General features: G+C 43.0%; 1 protein-coding gene across 1 annotated transcript in view; it reads right to left on the bottom strand.

Annotated features, from left to right (window-relative positions):
• The window catches only part of LOC133349465 (semaphorin-3D-like), a 44573-nt gene that overhangs the window by 12194 nt on the left and 11843 nt on the right, over nucleotides 1–20536 (bottom strand). The window contains 14 exon segments of the mRNA XM_061562948.1: nucleotides 410–567; nucleotides 3355–3396; nucleotides 3995–4083; nucleotides 7063–7285; nucleotides 10344–10488; nucleotides 11007–11076; nucleotides 12023–12137; nucleotides 13653–13795; nucleotides 15438–15566; nucleotides 16107–16200; nucleotides 16707–16826; nucleotides 17391–17453; nucleotides 18311–18355; nucleotides 18357–18472. Coding sequence (XP_061418932.1) covers nucleotides 410–567; nucleotides 3355–3396; nucleotides 3995–4083; nucleotides 7063–7285; nucleotides 10344–10488; nucleotides 11007–11076; nucleotides 12023–12137; nucleotides 13653–13795; nucleotides 15438–15566; nucleotides 16107–16200; nucleotides 16707–16826; nucleotides 17391–17453; nucleotides 18311–18355; nucleotides 18357–18472 — 1552 coding nt within the window.

Here is a 20536-nt window from a genome sequence, read left to right as displayed (position 1 = left end):
ACAAATATTGTGTTCAAAGCATTGAGCAACATGCTAATTGGAGACATAATATCTCAAGTTCTCGTCAGATCTTAGAAGCTAACCCGGTTTGAGCCTGGTCAGTACTTGTAAGGGACACACTAGCTGGGAAATGCCAGATGTCTTCAGTTGGCACTGTGAGGTGGCCAGGCAATGACTGCGCAGCAATGGTTTCCTGTAGCAATCCGTGCAGAGCTTTGCACGTAATTCCATTTTTACTATCGAGGGGTTTCTCCTGAGTCCTCCAGTTTCCTCCCACCACGAAGCCAATACGCTCATTAATGGAACCGGCCAAACAATCCAACCCACGAGGGCCCCATTAAACATGACTCTTGAGACTCGGGAAGGATTTCGCCGAGTGTCGCTGCCGGAGCTGTTGCCGAAGTGTCACCTCTTGGGCAGGGGCAGGTAGCGGGAGCAGGTGGCACCGTCCCAAGCACAGTAGGGGTCGCGTGCCAGGCAGCACTCGGCGCACGCCTTCCCGTACACCTCGCAGCGATGCAGGGAGAGCTGAGCCAGCCCAGTGCGAGAGCCCACGTACAGTTGGTGCTGCACGACAAACAACAAGTATAACACTTAAAAACAAAGTTTTTCACTATAAATCCTTTATATGCGTGGCGGCTAGAGTCCTCTCGTCCTCTGGCTTGAGATGGCTGCCACCTATGGGTCAGATGATTGTCTGCCAGTATTAAGCAATTGGTAATTAAATCTTTAATTTGTTTTCCCTAAACAGTGTAAAATTTTGGAAAAAAATTTAACGAACATTAATTGTCTCGCACAACGAGTCTGTGTGCAAAATGTCAGCTCGATTGGACCACGGGAAGTGGGTTAAAAAACGACCGAAAGATTTGCACGGTCGTAAGCAAGCAAGCAAGCACGCAAGCAAGCAAGCAAACTTAATATAAAGGATTTAAAAAAACACCCGGCGATGGTGTTTGTGAATATATTTTTTATAACCAAAAAAAACGATTTCATTTGTATGAGACTGGCATTTTTTTTTGCGTTGCGTTGATCCGCGATGGAACTGAAACCGTGAAAGGGAAGTGTGAGCGGGGCTTGGGGAAATATACATCGCCAGAAAGGGACGATGGCTGATGGCCAAAGAATGATGGAGTGACAGCCAAAGAATGGAACGTGTCCAAGAGGTGGTCCACCGAGGAGATTGAGCGATGAATTCGGCTCGTCTGCAGGAGGCTAAGTGGATTATGAATTGTATCACGGGATCATCTTTATTTTATATATTTAATATAGCGCCTCAGTCATAAAAGGTGGCAGCTGCCTGGGAAGGCCTTCATACAGCAGTGGATTGATCATGGCTGGTGATGATGAGGAGAATGCTGTTTATTAATTATGACTTGGTGTGTTCTCAAGACGATCCGAATCATTGCCATCAACTTTCAAATGTACAACACTGTTCTTCTACAGGCCACCGGGACAACATGCTTCTCGTATAAGAGAGACGAACGGGAAAAATAAATGTTGACTTAAAGCTTTCGTGACTGCAGGAATTCATATCCTTTGGGTCTTTTGGTAAAGTCACGTAAGATAGGTTCAAAGAAAATAACAAAAAAATAATAATAATAAAACTACAACGTTTTGATCGCAACACAAGCGTTTGTCATCAGGAAGATGATGACGAACACTTGTGTTGCGATCGAAATGCCGTAGTTTTTTTATTATTATTTTTTGTTATTTTCTTTTAACCTATCTACGTGGCTTTACCGAAAGACCCAAAGAATATGAGAAAAATACATGTGAGAAGTCTAACATAGCAATCAAGGTGCCAAGTGTGTTTTTATTTGGTATTGTGATTACTGATAGGTTTTATTTATTCCCCAACAGCAGATGCAGCGTAAAATAAAAATAAACTTTCCATCATTGTTGGACAGCTGCTTAGCATTTACCACTGCAGGAAGAATGCTTCCATTGTTCAGTAAAATTCTTCATTGTCAAGCAATTCGCCAGACCTGCCCTTTAAGCAGTCAGATTACAGGTAAACGCGGTCTCAAATTGACGGTTTCGAATTTTTAAAAGTTTTTTTTTTATAATGTCAACATTTCTAAACACATCCATCCTTTGGTACTTTTCCAAGCTGTCACTCTGTGCCCACTGACAAATACCATACTTTTATTTGAATACCGTATTTAAAGAGGTGTCTGTTTAAACGTATTTTATTTTTACTTCCTGTGCGGATTTCGGTTCCGATTCACACATTGACGAATGTCTCTTTTCATTAGATTTTTGATGGCATATGTAGTGATGCTTTTGTCACCTGCAATTGGGAAAATTGGCTAGGGGCTGTATTTTTGATCCTAGATGCGAACATAGTCCTTTATGTACGGCACCCCAATGAAATCCATATCTCTTGGTAACAGAAGCGTACACATTCAATGCGGAGTTTAAATTTTTGCACAGTGAATGTGCACAAACAAATGTGGTAATTGAGATTCAGACTATTGGTGTTGGTAGTGTTTGCTCTCGTTAAGGAAAGTAGCTTTCAGCCGAGCAGAACGCTTATAAGATGATTATTATTCACAAGATGCTTCCCAATCCCCCCAGGTCTTAGCTAGAATGAGCTCTTACACGTGTCAGCTGTGCACCCATGCATAGTAATTGAACTGATGAATTTAATGGAATGTCGGTGTGTGTATGTACTTACAATAATTTGGAATTATAATCATACCCCCCAACATACTTTAGATTTTTTCGTGAACCATTGGATGGGACGGTTATTTAATTCCTATATATTTGGGGTTCTTTATAGAGTGATGTAAAACGATGGTGAATTAAACAAAAATTTGTTTGGAATGCAGTCATGAGTTGATAACAGATGGTGAGAGATGGTAAATGTATGGCTAACGTAACAGACACGTTCGCTTCGCCGAGTGCACAACTCCTCCAACAATTCATTACCCTGTCCTTGTTCCTGGTACAATATGCCCGTTATTTAGTAAATATTGTTAATGTGTGTTCTGTAAGCACCATTCCTGCCTGCATCATCTGACGCGTTCCCTTCCATTGTGGCCTCTTCCTCCTCACGGATCACTTTGACGTTGTTCTATGCTGATGCACCACGGATCCTCGAAAAGTCGCTGGGTAACTCTCTCAATGGGACTTTGTGTAACACAAACATTGATTAATTTATATAGATGGAATTGAATGTATGTAAGAGGAATAGAAGCAGATTTGTAATGTTGAGTCCTTGCAATTGTCTCTCAATTTATGATATAATTCATGCAAAAAGTAACGTATTATTAACATAACACAATATATATTTTAAAAAATATTCGAGAGTTGAAGTTGAAAGCAATTGACAAGTGTGATTTGAATGCTTACCCTTTTTATAGATATTTTCATGCTGATGATTGGCGATGGTTCCTGGAAGTGAAAGAAAACGGTTGAATGTTTTACAACTTATACAAGGTCGTTAACTTTGTGGCATTCATAACATTACCTAACTCGGGGGGGGGGGGGGGTCTTCAGACTCCAATGATCGAGACCCATCACTGTTGGCCATTTTCATTTTTATCAATTCCATTTGGATACAAATTACACACCACACGCACCTGATTATTGGTAAACGCATACAATATGATATGGACAGAACCAATAATCGTTGAAAGATTATCACACGCGTACAATTATGGGATACAGAATTATCTTCAGCGCTATCGCATGGATCGTTTACCAAACATCAGGCGGATGTAGCAAGAAATAGCGAGTTTTATATTTTGAACAGAGGAGACTGGTAAAAGTGTTTAAAGGCCCGACTGGTGAGGTGCAAGGAATGGAGTTTAAAGATAATGTTGTAAATTTAGCTTCACGAACCGAAAAATAACACGTGTGGCATTTCTTATAGCTCCCCTCAAAACAACGAAATGCAGTGCACGTTTGCTGGCGTTGCAATAATTCACATTATCACATTATAGTGGGGTTGGGTGCAAGTGTGCGGCATGCGTGTGGCATTCCTTTTTACCTTAAATACTCGAATTTCCTCCAGAACCACCTCCTCTGTGAACCGGTTTTCCTTGTTGATGGTTATTGCTTTGAGCACCAAGCCGGAATCTGAGGGCAATAAATCAGTTTTTCAATAAGTGTCTCGCCATGACCTATTCACATGGAGTCATTTTCTGGGCATTAGGGAACAAAGCTGTAACCAAAGATGTTTATGGATCGAACAATTATTACGATCACCATGAGAACACGGAGGCTCGGGTTACTTTGTTACGCCGTTTAAACAATGTTCAAACACTCGAATGATTTTCTAAAAAAGAGACCTGCTAGGCAGGACCCCTAAAAATCGGCTACGTTATTAGAAATTAATTACGAACGCTTTTACACGAGGATCATTGTGGGTAATAGGTAAGCAAAGGCATGGTTAGTGTATATGGGAATTGTTTCGACAACGCAACTAAATTATGTAAAATTCTAGTGTTGATTAAATTATTCATATATATATGTATAACTTATTGGTGGATTGTGCTTTCAAAGTCGTACAGATTTTGAAATAATGAGGCAAGACGTTGTCCTCACGACCACGTCATTAAGTTCCACTTAACATTTGCCCATTCAGCGCTTTGCTGGCATTTTATTCCATTCCGCCCATAGCTTGCCAGAGTGTTAAAAACACACGGATGGCCGCACAATAACACAATAGCTCGATAAAACATAATGATACAATTATGTGGGTGTTGAGGGACTAAGTTATAAAGTTATTTTTCCTGAACCGTGCCCCATCCTCTCATCACCTCCCCACCCCACCCAGGTAGTTGCCACCCCCTTAGCCTTCCCCTGCACCAAGCTGTGCAGAGATGCGGTCCCATTCGCTCGCCTGTTATCAAGAAACAAGAACAGTCTGTCCAGGCACAACTCCTAAGGGGCCCTATCCCATGTGAATTTTACTGGGTGAACTTTGACGGCTTGCTGAGCTTGCATGTCCCGACTGGTTGTTTTGATTCATAAATAAAATTAAACCCGTTGAATGTAATTGATATAGTGTATTATATACTCTTAAAGCCATGTTATCGATGTCGTGTAATACGCTTAAAACATTTATTTCTATTCCGTTCCCCAATAGCTTCGTGTAAAGGGCGTGCGTGGAATAAGAGTGGTGATGTAGCCCCAGGTACATTTCAAAGATTCTAGGAAAGGGACCATAACCTCCAGCGGTAACCCTAACCCAGAGAAAGATTGATGAGGGAAGTTGGCATAGTTGTTAAAAACAGAAGGCTTGAAGTGAATCACGCTTAGGAGCTAACGTAAAGCAGCTGGATGCCCATTTGGTAGACGCTGGCGTATATAAAAACGCATGCCGCTCAGGGCTTCAATTATAGTGAGACGGGTTTAAATGGTGACAATTAAGCACAAATCACTGGAATAACTTTACGCTGTCAATTGGCCAAAATGGACTGCCATGGGTGTTCTGCTCGTATTATCCCACCACCTCATATATCAACTCTATCTCCCCTTAAGAGACTGCAAAGAAAGTAGCAAAACACTATACACTGGGCTTATCCCACGCTGTAATAATAGTAATAAAAATGTAAAGAGTTTACATAAATTAAGCCCTCCAGACATTTAGGAGAATTTTGTTTTGGTATATATAAGGCTATCTTCTTTAAAAACTGCTATTTTTTTTATCTGCATCTTTAGCAGGTCATTATAACCGTCGCGTTATCTCCCGCCGTGTTTTGTGTTGATGTTTGTGTAACGCATCTTGGATGTGAACTGTCTATCTTATCAGCAATGGAATGCAACCCTCTGCCACTCCCAAGGACCACACAGTAAACGGGATACCAATCTTCGCTGTGATCTTGTCAAAATAAAGTCATTGGTCACAATCGGCCAGAGTCAATCCGATGCTGGATGGTCTCAAAAAATGTGTCATCAGCCCATGATCTATTCACTGCTGGATTAATGCCTTCCCCCCCCGCCCACACCCATTCTGCCACCATCTCTCTCAATCCAGAGGCGTAATAATTCATCGAGTGTCCCGCACATGAGCTGATTTAAATGTATATATAGTATGTATGTTGAACTTATTTGGTGCCGTACGTAGCCAACCGTGCTAATTGGAGGTACGGGGGAACAACAACAAACTAAACACAAAAAAGCAGTAATAGAGAAATGAGTTTTCAATCTAAATATAACACATTCCTGCGGAGGGAGCTGGAAGGAACGTTGGGTTGCTCGGTCAATGGCCAGGGTCAACGGCGGCGTGGTGTATTCCGCAAATATGCCCGACTGTGAGGGCAGGCACAAGCCGGCGTGAGTAGGTTAAATGTTGAGTTTTATAAGGGCACCACGGGGTGACCAGCTCCTCCCCACCCAGCCCCACCCCTTCCACCCCCCACCCAGCCCCACCCTCCCTCCCCACCCAGCCCCTCCCCACCCTCCCCTCCCCACCCAGCCCCACCCTCCCCACCCAGCTCCTCCCTGCACGACAGACACAATAATCCCCTGTGGGCTGGTGTAACCAGGAGGTTCGTACCAGTAAAAGTGCGTAGCTCCAGTGGCTTCCTAATATCGGAAGGAAGAGCGTTCCAGACGGCCGCAGAAGCGCATCTAAAGGTTACCGCATTACGTGCTATCTTTGTTCCATGGCCAGCCAAAAGCCGCCGCCGCCACTGCTCGCGAGAATGACCGGAATTCGCGTGAACCGGTTTACGCTCGATTTAAAGCTTTCGTGACTGCAGGGATTCATCTTCTTGGTTCTTTCGGTAAAGTCACGTAGAAGGAAAATAATAAAATAATAAAAATAAAACATAATAAAATTTCGATGTAAAGCTTTCGTGACTGCAGGGATTCGTCTTCTTGGTTCTTTCGGTAAAGTCACATAGAAGGGAAATAAAAAAATAAAAAAAATATTATTTTATCATGTTTTATTTTTTATTATTTTATTATTTCCCTTCTACGTGACTTTACCGAAAGAACCAAGAAAGACGGTTTACGCTGCTCGAAAACCAATCGAACAATAAGAATCCCGTAACGTCATAACGCCACGAGGACAACGCTTGCTCGGCACTAGCGGCGGCGAGCACTCACCCGTCCCCAGGAAGAGCACGTCGTACTGGCCGTCGGTGGCCTCCACGCGGTCCACGGCGATGCGGGTCAGCGTGTCCCCCGTGCCGGCGCGCACGAGCAGCGGCCGCCCTCCGAGCGGCGCCACGGCCTCCCACACCAGCTGGTGCTTCCGCACGAACTCCAGCACGTCGTCCGGCAGCTCCCGTGTGGACGCGTAAGCCGCGTCGTATGTCCTGCTTGGGCACTGCGGGCAGCGGGGCACAGCAGCGAGCGGGTTGTTGGTGTGGGCAGCCTGGCATGTGCTCTGGCGCTTCTCCCTCTCGGTCCGTGCTCATGCTGCACGGTTTGCGATTAAGTCGCCGCGTAGGTGCACGCCGGTGTGCCGGCTAAGTTCTCCGAAGTGTTTTTTTTCAGGTCGTACCGGCACCTCTGATAATAGCACGGCTTGGCTACGTGCGGCGCAAAAGAAGTTCAACGTACATATGCACTGCGTGGTGTTTGGCACGATGTCCGACGTTTCGATCCACGTGCTGGGAGACTTATTTAGTGGGAGCGAAACGGCCAACATCGTGCCAAACTAAAACTTGGCACAACCTGAAAACGTGTCGGAGCGTCGTTATCAGGATCTGTGTCTCAACTGTGCACGGTAACTTTACACGCTTATAACAATCGTATGATGATAGATAAGTTGTGGTATGTGTGTGCAATATGGCGGACTACACCATGGAAATCCTGGAGCAGATAAATGCAACTGCCTCTCATAATGCTTGAACACATAGGAGAATGTGTATTTGGAGAGCAAGCGAATAAGGAAGGTCATGTTTTATTACTCGGGCATTGGGAAGGGGGCTAAGGGGGTACAGGGCAAAGCAGAAGAGGAGATGACATGTTAAAGGTGTGAATGAAGACACTTAATGGCAACAGTGACCGGCAGTCATACGCTGAGGAGATAAGGAAGGGTCTTGTGCCTCGACTCGAACAGTGCATGCAGTGTGGGTGTCAACAGGGATTGCATTTCAGACAGTTGGGGCATAGTGGCAGTAGAGGTGAAGGTGTTGACCACCCACTGAACAGAGATTGACTGGGGATTTTTCCAGAAAGCCTTGGTTGCTCGAGCCGATGGGATGGAGAGGGTAATACAGTGAAATGAGACGAGAGGTATACGTGGCGATGAATCGATGGAGGATTTTGAAGGTGATGAGAGTGATCTTGTAGTTGATCTGAGATTATATTGGAAGCCTTAGGGAGTGACCTGAAAATGGGGGAAATTTGGTGTCACTCACGTGTGTGGGTAACGAGTCTGGCTGCTGCGTTTCGTATCGTTTTGGGTTTCGTAGGCCAGGGATTTGGATGGGGACATGGCTGGGGAGTTACAGAAGTCGAATCAAGATGTTATCGAGGTGTACGAGAAGGGTTTTGGCGGCAGATGGGGCAAATAAGTTGCAGAGGCAGACGATGTTGCGCGAGGGAGATCGGATGCCTCGGCACATGGAGATGTCATGGAACAAGGGGAGTTCTTGGCTGAGAATTTGGCCAACCTTTTTCATGCTTTGGGTGAGCTTGATGGAAAAGGCTAGCTTAATAATAGAATCGATTACGAAGTACATAACCTTTTTTGGCGATGAGACCAACTTTTGTTGGCAACATTCAACAAATTGATAAACACGTAAGGTGGATCACGGGATGGGGAGGGAGTCGTACAGTTTGAAGAAGCTTTGGTCTCGCTTTACTGAAATGAAAACAACTATCACCTTGAGGAAAATGGCCTTGCAAAGGCTGGCTGCTTTAGAGTTATAATTGAGCAAAGTATGTGTTTTTCCAAGGCGAGTAATTTAACTGTCAAAATGATGAAATAATGTTCCTGGGATAACAAATAACACAATGACTACCTTGGAATGGCATCAATGGCAGAGAGGGCCTTTGAAGAGTTACTGGGCTAAGCATTCATTTGTTCTGGTATGTGGAACATTAGTGCTTGCCAATTACATCTGCAGTTATTCGTCATGCTGTATACATGAGTGGTATTATAATGGTATTTTCAGACACTTAGCACATGTTTTACCATTAAATTGCGTGGCTTTTTATGAAGCACTCCTTCAAGTATTTGACTGTCGGTATGAACTATTTTATCCTATAATTGTCAAATTTTACAAGGGTTTCTAAACCCCATCTGTTTGGGTTTAATACTTCTAAATTTAATATGGACTTCCTTGAAGCCCAGTTATCAAAATTCATAATAGAGGAGGATGACATTTTAATTAACAACCAGAATGTATAATTGTACACTACCTAAGACCTTGAAGGCTTTGGATGTATCAGCTACGTGGTCGAAGCCTCTTTGCAATGGACCCGTATTAGGAAGTCCAAGTTACTGCCAGCATAACACGTAATTTTATTTCACATATTGCTTATATTAATTAACATACGTATATGTGTGTGTGTATATATATATATAAAAACACAAGTCTTTGAAAATATATGTAGTTTTTTGTACGCATTGCCCACTAAAATTATTTTCAATGGTGGAAAAAGTTAATGGAGTTTTATGAACTCTTGCGACATTTCCGCATGGCCTGAAAAAACACATTAAATTGTTGGTGGTATTTCTCAACTCGTCAGGTGTGTTATTTAAAATGGTACAATATTAACTTCGATTGCTATCATTCACAAAGTTAATTAGAAGGCCTCAAAGGTGATGTGTTAAGTAATATTCGCATGATGGATCCATGGCAAGTTCGTTATTTATGTCTGCAGTCATCAACTCAATGTTAGTTGTGTTTCTCATATCATAATTTTCCAATGAAATCTGCTAGAAACCATTCATTATTAATTATGGCTCTTTATCAAATGTTATGCCCTGACCATTGTCTGTCATAAACAGCAGCATCAACAACAGACTACATTGTATACTAAGGTCCATAATGTAACAAACATTCAATTAGTGTACATTTTTAATGTTTTTTTTCTTCAAAAGTCCAGACTGTCGCAGTGGCATAGCTAGGATATTTTGCACCCGGGGACGAACTATAAAATTGGCGCCCCTCCCCACCCCGTTTAATCACATACCAACATGTAATTACATGACAGGTAGGCTGTGTGTGGCGGGATATATAAACTTTTAGGTTGAGGTGTAGATGTGTGCAGTAGTTTCAGGCTGCCGCACCCGCCGCAATAAGTTATAATGTAACGTAAGCCTCATTTTGGCGCCCCTTTACCTTGGTGCCCGGGGACACATGTACCCCCCTGCCCCCCCTAGCTACGCCTCTGGACTGTCGGAAGTTGACTGTTGTGCCACCACCTACTGTGCCAGGTCGTGGATATGGAATTCGGTTTTTGAAGTCCACCCACTGGTGGTCTGGGCCCTCCTTGTGTGCAAAGGGGCCATGGAACGCGGCACGGATGTCGGACATGCTGTACATGCACACGGCGGAGCCTCTGAACACCGAGCTGAAATGAGAGAAAAAAAAATCCGGTAAGTCGCTCGCAAGGTCACGCACATTTTTCACAGGCACAGGGCTCCTTGAGCAGAAATTGAATGTTGAATAAAGCTGATAAGACACTTTGTTTGATAACGCTGCCCTTCGTTTGCACAGGGAAGCCTCGCCAAGTGTTAAGAAGCCATTTTTGCAGGGGGGGGGGTCTTGCAATTCGGATAAATAGCGAATTCCGTTAAGCAGTGTGGCATGTGGGAAGAGACTTGAGTGTCCGGAGAAAACCCCCTGCATATGTAAGAGTTATGCTCGCACCTCTGCAAAGATAAATTAAATGATCCATTAATGTATTGCCATATCCTGGCCACTTTAAATCTTCAAGTTCATCTAAATTTTTCTCAGAAATTCCATTCAGAAGATATAGCATTTATTTTAGCCATCTGGGAGAGTTTGATTTAAGATGTAGAATTAATGCCTGTGTCGTGAATAGATTAGGATAAATCGTCTGTCCGAAATTGAGACTTGCATGCTCACCTTGATGTTGTAAACACAGCGTAGATAATTGGGTTTCTGTCATCTTTGTTGGGAAGCAAAAACACATCTCCTGTGAAATAAACAAAATCCACAAGTGTAGTTAAAGGCCAATCGAGCATTGTATCTGCCCATCACCATAATGGACATGGTGATCCATTTACAGACACCGCGCCGATTTATGACGACACCCTTCTCGACAGGGCATTTGATACCGTGAAAGTGACAGCTCCATATTTTAACGGAGGAGATATGAAACTTGTATTGAGGTTGGTGGGAGGCAGAGCTAGAGGCTATACACTTCCCCAGTGTGTTTCGGGGGTTATGTATTGTACCATCGTGTAGAACAACACATGGCACGGACAGCTGTACAGCAGCACAGTGAAATTCTACGCAGTGGTATGCAGAGTAGAGGCTTTGAAGTTAAAGTTTTTCCTGTCTGTTATTTTTAGTGGGGTATCTATAAATGGATCACAATATATACGTGTCATGACGAGTTTTAACACACTTCTTTTGAGACGACACTTTATTGAAGACACGTTCACTTGACACCAGGCAGAGACCCCCACTGGAACAGCCCCGGAGTCTCCCGTGCATCTCCCCCTTTTATACCGGCACGAGGCCACGCCCCCCTTCTCGATCATTCTCGCTGACTCTGGACGCTCGCTCTACCGGCAGACTCCACCCTCCTCTTCCGTCACCTGACCACGCTCCCTTCTCGATCATTCCCGTAGCCACCAGTCCCTTCACACTCACAACTGATACCCCTGTCATTACCTCCCGTGGCCACTAGTCCCTTCGCACTGCAGGCTGACTCCCCCGTCATTACCTCCCGCGGCCACCAGTCCCTTCACACTGCAGACTGACTCCCCCGTCATTACCTCCCGTAGCCACCAGTCCCTTCACACTCGCAGCTGATACCCCTGTCATTACCTCCCGTGGTCACTAGTCCCCTCACACCGCATGCAGGCTCTATTGTCATAACATCTGCAACATGATCGAAAGAACACAAGTCTTACTGAGCTCGTCGAAGTGCGTGTCAATGTCATTGGGTCCTGGGATGGAGCACACGAGGCGCGCCTTCAGGAACGTTGTCCACTTGTTAACCAAGCTTCTTTGGCCACCCATGTCATTCTGGCGAACACAAAGGTCACACAACACTTACACCGGGTCAACGATACCTAACGGACACAGAGAGGGAGAGAGACAGACTGTCACGTGCCTCTCAAAGTAAGCGATTTCAATTATTCGGGGGCTGCATTCCAATGACGTAAGAAAGGAAATGATTGAACGTGACGCCTGCAATGCGGTGCTTTGGAGGCAAGGGTTGACGGATCGCGTCGATTTCAGACTTCCAAACATGCCGGGCAGTGAAGTCGCCAAGTGGGAGTCCAGTCAAGGTGGGGTTTGCGTCGACATTTGAGTGACACCTCTTTGTAGGCACGGGTTTTTCTCCTAGATATTTTTAAACATAATTTCTTCCCACATGCAAAAACCCTTTTAACATTTAAATTATCATATTTCACAATGTAGGACTTTTCCAGAAGAAAAGAGAGGACTAAAATATGGAGAGAATGGAACGCTCATTTTCTTGGTTCTTTCGGTAAAGTCACGTAGAATGGAAATAATAAAGTAATAAAAATAAAACTCTGTCTTCTCGACAGACCTGTTCTCCACCTGAGGACAGCTGCTTGCGTTGTGGCCGAAACGTCGTGAGAATTGTATTTTATTATGTTTTATTTTTATTATTTTATTATTTCCATTCTACGTGACTCTACCGAAAGAACCAAGAAGATGAATCCCTGCAGTCATGAAAGCTTTAAATCGAAATGGAACGCTCATTGTTTTCGTTGCAACAACTAAAGTAATTGAGTGTTGAGAAACAAAAGTTGGTGTTGTTTTGGCCTTTATTTCATTTGATTTTGTATTGCGTGTAAGGCTCTTAAGCTGCAGCCGCTACAAGGTATTCCATCACATTAATGCAAGCCTGCAGGGACTATCTAAGAATATCTTGCGATATGGACTTTGCCACAAGTAAGCATCACAATATCACCTATTCGGTGAAAATACCTCTCAGTCTTTGTGTTGGCAAAGCGATATGCTTTTCATAAAAATACACCCATAAGAAATATATGAGATTAGATATTCTCCTATAAAGTTTGTCTTTTTAAGCAATTGTAAAATGCTCAGAGATTTATGTTATCGATAAACGAAAAGTTAGTAACACATACTTTTTTATAGCATGATGCATTATACACGAGTAGAAACATGGGTTTATTGATAATCTATTTGCAACGTTTGTTGCACAATGTTTTTATTTGATGGTTCTTGAATTTTCGAGTTGGTATTCCCTACAATAATCCCTTGCCATTGGACAAAGAGAACATACATTATGAATCCACATGTAGATGTGACAACCTTTTATTCACGTATAAATACGATTCCATAATTAACTTGTCATCCAAAAAAACGAAAAAGCATCCCCTCCCCCCCCCGAAAATGGTTTGAATTTAAACCAAGCAATTTTGTCCTTTTGCATTCTCCAGAAAAAAACTCAGCAAAATATGGAACATCGCAACAGGAGCAGTACATGACTACTGAACTAGATGCTGGAAGATAACTTGGTTTGAAGCTTCAATTGGAACTTACTTTGCAGACGCGAGCGACCCGAGAGTAAATGGCTTTGTCTGAGGCTCCTGCCTCAATGCCGTACTCCCAAAAGAATACATAAACCTTGTCGTCATCGGGGTTCTGGCTTTCTGGGATTACAAAGGAACCCACAAAATTGGGTTCTGCAAGGAGGAGAGGAAAAAAAACCCAACAGCTTAAAAATAAACCAATTCGGGCAGTGGTGCACAGCGACAAATAATAAAAACACAACACATTCGCTGATAATAAAAATGGGTGGCATTTCGAGAAGCTGACAGAAATGTCACTGGCAATTAAGAGGGGCTATTGCCTAAAATGTTGCCTGTTATATATATGCACAGTATATACACGTTTCCTTTTTAAGACAATGTTATAGACATTAAACGAATGGCTTTGTATTTCAATGTATATAATCAGAAAGATGATCCATAATACAGGTTTTTTTGGGTTAGATTGCGTAAATATATAAATGTGTCATTAAACCCGCCACCATCCGACACAGCCGACTATGGCTTTGCTCTCCAACACACCGGTGTGCTGTACTAGTAACGAATTGGCACGTTCTGTTTACGTGACAAATCTTAAATTTATATATTTACGCGATCTAACCCAAAAAAACCTGTATTATGGTTAATATTGGTCGCGAAAGCCTACGTGTTAAACTGAGAAAGATAATGCATGTTTTTTTACGAAAACGTTTGAATGGTGTGTGCATGAGTGTTTATGTAAGGGCAGGATTTGTGGCGGAACAGTGGAATACCAATTTGAAACTATTAAAATTACTGAAAATGTTCAAAGTCTATTATAACATCGATACTTTCAATCAAACTTTAATTGCAGCCAGGTGCATGTGCACAATGAAGTATTTGTTCAAGAGCGCAGCAGTATTCACTTGGAAAATCTGGTACAATGCATTTATTAACACTGCAAGGAGAATGGACAGTACTGTGCTTTGATCCACTTTGAAATACAGGACGCTTTGTAAAAATGTGTTCATGGTGGCCTTATTGTGTGGCAGTAACTGAGAAAGTGGCGTTTTAGAAAAAAAGATGAGCATGGCCCCCACCAGACATCCAAGCTTCCTCCTAACGAGACTCAATCCAGTGTGTGTGGTGCATGTAGGAATTGACCATAGAGAAAAGTGGCACTAAACAGTGAGACTTATGCTGGTCAAAGTTTAAGGTCACAACACCCCATATAACTGTGGTTCGTAAAAGTGTACGAAACAGTTGGGCAGGATGTGATATTTAAGCCCATAAAGCTCATCTCGCTATGAATAAAAAAATCCATATATATACAGTTCACACGAACAGGAATACGCTGTGCATATATTTTTTATGGAAGTCTTGCTCACATTACTATCATTTGTTTCCTATTAATCCCAATACCCCAACGCTTTGAATAAAGCCACTGTTCCTCTTCCACCAGCAGCAGATGTCCCATGCATCTGAAAATTTTATTGCAATTTTTCGTGAAACTAAACGTATTGCTTCCTGTAATACACATGACCATTTATTTAAAAAATGAAAGGAAGTTAAGGTATTTTAATTATTGAGACCCATATGATGTTTCTGCCTTGCAATACTTCATCACACTCATTAATACAATTCGCCAAATATCCCAATGCAGGCCCATTTTTTAAATTAGTCTTGAGGCACGGTGATGTTTTCATTGACAAAAAAGGGCATTCATATCTATAAAATATTAACTATTTTGTGGTGACATAATTAATAAATTATACACATAGAAAAACAAAACACGAACATGATGCATTGTGTCACTTACCATTAAGCCAGTGTGGATCAGACTGTTCTGTTCGGATTAGCGGTATCTCATTGTGGTGATTTTTGTTTCCAAATAATCCCCAGTCTTTACCCATGAAGTCCGACACTGTTGCTGCGTACAACTCTGTGCCTGCAAACGTTCACACACATTCATCTTACCCATCGGCTTTATAAAGACATTGCGTGTATCTTATTTGTAGTTTATTAATATATGCAAGGCTTGTGCGTTTCTTTAACTGTGTGATAACTTTCACTAAACTATGAAATTACGTCATTATTGATGAGGTTAAATATTTAGAATTATTTCCATGGATGTGTGTCGATGAGCCTCTCGACTGATTTTAAAAGCCACCGAATCGTTCGTAATACCATTTGTATTTTGGATATCACTTTAATGCAATTATCGTGAAATGTGTTTTTTTATCAACGTATTTTCTAGTTAGCAATGAGAGGGGCATACCAACATAGGGCATTTCATAACAATATGGTTACAAATTGAAGGCAAATAAAACAATGTTCATCTCATAGACTAGACATGTCAACGCAATATTCCCTTACCATTAAATCTTCATGTGTTGGCTGTGCCTAGCATTTCTATTCTGTTGTACTGCAGGCAAGTATGCAGGCAGTGTTTAAGTTGAATTTTGTTTTTTTCTTTTCTACAACTTACCAGCCATGACGGACGTGGTCGCTTGTGCAGGATCATAGGGACATTTTCCTCGGCCAGACTCAACACTGTGCCAGTTCAGCATAAATAAAGGCTCCTGTTTTATGCAAAGACAAACAATAACAGAACTATGTCAACAATCCGAACAACCAATTACACACTCACAGCATTGCCAATACATCAGTGCAATGGGTCCTCTCCTCTGAAGAATGGCAATTGCCTGACAACTTCGCTTATTATCTGGGTTTTGAGTGTTTCTAGGCAGACATTCTTTCTGTCTCCACATAGTTATACAAATATGTGCTAGTCCATTGGCCTGTTCGCTTTGAAGATCGATATTACCCACCAGCTGTTGTTTAATGAAGTAAAATGTAACTAAATATTGGTCGGGAAAGCCAATAGGGTCTTGGAATACATATATATTTGTTTTATTAATATGCGGAGAAACAGAACAGCGTTCTGCTTGCATATATGAATTCGCCTATAAAGGACCGCATAACGAGTTTGGGTACATCGTACGTTTGGGTTTAATTGTAAGTCACTGTAAACGATCGCAAGGGTTAATCCTTGCCAGCCCATTTATAAACAAATCAATCACGTTACCTTTACCCTGAAGCCCATTTCCAAGAAGGCACAAGTCGGGTGGAAAGCCCCGGTCCCACAGACATACACGTGGCTCTGGTTGTACGAGTGCAGCACGCGGATGAAATTTGCACAGTCCGTCTGTAATGAAGATGTCAAATGGGAATCGGCATTAGGAATTCAGGCCATGCTAGACTTGCCAACTTTACAGATTTAACCGATATTTTAAAACCGTTTTACCGATGAATACCGATTTTGAAGGCTAGTCATAACACAAAATAAATTGTGGAAAAAAAACATAATTTGACACAATTTTACTTTACAAATTGGTGTGCGCTTAAAGGGTTTACAAATCGCCAGCCCGCCGCTTTAATTCGTTGGGTTGGCAAATTGTGCGCAATGTTGGAATGAGAAAAACAATATGCAGCTGCATGGCACGAAAGCAAATGTTACGAAGATTGTCCAGTCGTTAAAATAAGAAACCCTAGAGTTTTCTAATAAGAGACGATTGGTCCCTTGTTTCCTTCTGATTGTCTACGTGGCTTAATAGACGTTTTTATTACTCTAACAACATAATTATTTTGAATGTAATAGGTGTGTCTCATTGGATTTACTTGTTTAACAATATTACTTCTGTGTGCGCTTTTAACCAAAATAGCATGCACGTTTCGACTTGTTCATCAACCCGTCACATGTACTACTCACTTGTTCACTCTTTCCTGCCAGCAAGCATCTCTTCATCTGGTCCCTGTTGGGATTCCACACCAACTACAGAAAATATCACAAAAATACAAACCCACGGGACACCATGCTGAATTACACGCGGCACAACCCGAAACTACATTGGAGAGCTGTACAGCACAACCGTGAAAACCTACGCAGGATTACAACTCGGGACAAAAGAGGTTTTTATATTTTGTAAAGTAAATTGTGATTTGAATCACTTTACGTATGGGGCACGGTTATTGGTGCCCAGTTCCGGTATGGATACCACGAACCACTGATGGTAGCTGTGGTCAGGAATCGAACTCAAGTCAGCGGATTAATGCCTTTGTTAACGTCAACTAAATACATCAATGCCCCAGTGCCCACTTAACATATGGCACCAAGCATTTGTATGTGAAAGGATAGCATTGCGCGTGTGCCCTACGGGAAAACCAGACGTCAAGTCGTCAAGTGGACCACACGCGAGTTGGTGCGTCTCCCATCTGGGTTTGAATTAACCCCCTTCCTTCAGCTGTCATCGAGCTGATGACTAGTAACATACTCTCAGTTCTTTCGGTAAAGTCACGTAGGTAAAAAAATGAAATTAAAATAAAAAAAATTTAAATCACGACGTTTTGCTGTGCCAGTTTCACCTGAAGACGGAAGCTTGTGTTGCCTCCGAAACGTCGTGATTTTTTTTTTATTAATTTTAATTTCATTTTTTTTACCTACGTGACTTTACCGAAAGAACTAAGAGTATGAATCCTTGCAGTCACGAAAGCTTCAAATCTAGAACTGACTCGTAACGTTCTCTACCCGGGTCACCCTCACAAACACAATTGCATCAATGGACACATTTGCTGTGCTTTATATATATATTTTTTTTAACGAGGCGTTAGGTTCTTGCGGTCCCCTCGCACCTTCCTCGGCTGGTGGTTGAGGTCGTCAAGATTGAGCAAGAAGACTGGCGTTCTTGGCGCCGACGAGCAAGCGCCCGCGCTCTTCATCGAGGAGGAGCGTCTGGAAGTCGGAGCTCTCGTGGGAGCCCAGGAACAGCGCGGAGCTGTTGGACAGGAGCAGCTCTGCAGCGACAAAATGTACAGCGATCGTTAGGGAACCACATTGTGCCGAGGTGGTCGGGCAGGTAGGAGGTCGGAGGTGCTGGGATGGCACACCGCTGTCATCCTGGCTTTGAATCCCAGGCAATCGCCTCGTGATTTAAACCGCCTTCTCAAGTGTTCAGAGTCGATGTTACGCATGCACGTATGATGAACTTCTTTCGCACCGGGCGCAGCCAACCGTGCTAATCGGAGGTGCGGGATCGATTCGGCCCGGTCGCCAATGACTGCACATGCAAAACCGAAATGCGTCTTCACTTGATTTGGCTAAATGCTAGCTCCTGAGCATTAGACATCAGTTTGTCATGTAATGAACATTACTCGCATATGCAGAGGTGGGCGAGGTGGGGGGGGAGTGCAGCCCCTTCTGATATTTGTACCAGAGGTCATTTCAAGGTATTTCAGAGGTAGCTCTATGTGATGTACGCTGTTCATTAACTTGAAGAGTTGCACTGATTTGAGAGCAATCTGGACAGGATGACGCTAACGGCACAATTTGGATACAATTTGGCGAAACATCTCAAAGAAATACACGAAGTAATTAGCACACTGCACTTATACGTTCGCGATGACTCGCAAAGACAGTGCCCACTTCCCAAAGCCTCCCTTGTCGATGCCGTCATTCCGCTGGGCCTCTGAGTTTGGTGTTTTCAGCTGCTCGAATGCTGTTATTCTTTGCCATGTTGAGCAATGTACTCAGCTGGCAATCAACAAGGCCCCATTACAAGCAAGACGAATGTAGATTGCTGCAAGGTGCGTCGGTATAATTCAGGGGTGGGGAACGTCCGGCCCACGGGCCGTATGAGGCCCGCACAATCATTTGGGTCTGGCCCTACCAAGGCAACCGCAGGCTGGACTCGAAATTCAATTAATCTAGGAGCAAATCTGGAAAAGTAGTTGCGACTAGCAGCAACATCATCAATACCAGCTAACATCACACGCCTCGCCAAAGAGAAGCAGTTCCAGCCATCGCATTATGGGTTGAGTTAATTAAATGTTTGACCAAATATAACAGGATAATTTTGAAGTTGATCATTTTGTATGGCCCCCGAATTACGTAATATATATCTAAATGGCCCTGGCATAAAAAATGTTCCCTGCCCATGGATTAAAGAACGGACCAATGGCGTTGAGTATAAACGCAGAGTTATCCCCCAATGCGAGATGTGTATTCGTGTCGTTCCGCGCGGTGTCCGCATGGAAGCTTCTCTCCACGTGCCGCTCGCTTCTACAGCATCTAAATGCGCAGCAAGCTTTTGGTTCTCGCTCCGTTACGTTTTAGTTTGCTGATTGTTTACCCGACGGTCAAGATACTCGGCCGCTGAATGTCGAGGGCACTTCAAACGTGTCCCTTGCACGTGCGTCATGAGTTAAACAGTTTGTACCTCAATGTCGAACACAATTACTGCGTCGCTTTCTTGCGTTGCCCGCAAGTGTTTTAATTATACAATGTGCAATTAAACCCAAATGCCATACACTTGGCCTCTTCTTTGAGGATTACATGCAAAAATAATGAAGACAAATTGTGGGCTACGATTGTGGTATTTCACGCGGACAAGTCGTATCGCTTCGTCCGCTGACGATCGCCCGCAGACTCCTTGAACGCGCTGACCTTTGGCACGCTATTAAGTTCACGTTCAAGGAAAGGAAATCTGCGAGTAAAACTTGATTAGAAGCTTTCGTTACTGCAGGAATTACTCTTTGGTTCTTTCGGTAAAGTCACGTAGAAAGAAAATAAATTAAATAATATAGTACGACGTTTCGATTGCAACACAAGCAACCGTCATCAGATTGAACTAAATTTGAGAGAGAGACAAAACACAGACACGGAGACACACACCGACAGACACACAAGCAGAGAGAGACAACACAGAAACACACACAGAGAGAGACACACATACACACACAGAGAGAGACAAAACAGAGACATAGAGGGAGACACAACATAGACACAGACAGACACACAAGCAGAGAGAGACAACACAGAGACACACAGAGAGAGAGACACACAGAGACACACAAAGAGAG

Source organism: Lethenteron reissneri, chromosome 30, assembly GCF_015708825.2.
Source record: "Lethenteron reissneri isolate LAM-NWPU_2019-01 chromosome 30, ASM1570882v1, whole genome shotgun sequence".
NCBI classification, from domain to species: domain Eukaryota; kingdom Metazoa; phylum Chordata; class Hyperoartia; order Petromyzontiformes; family Petromyzontidae; genus Lethenteron; species Lethenteron reissneri.
The sequence above is the reverse complement of the archived record's forward strand: the minus strand, read 5'-3'. Positions and strand labels throughout refer to the sequence as shown.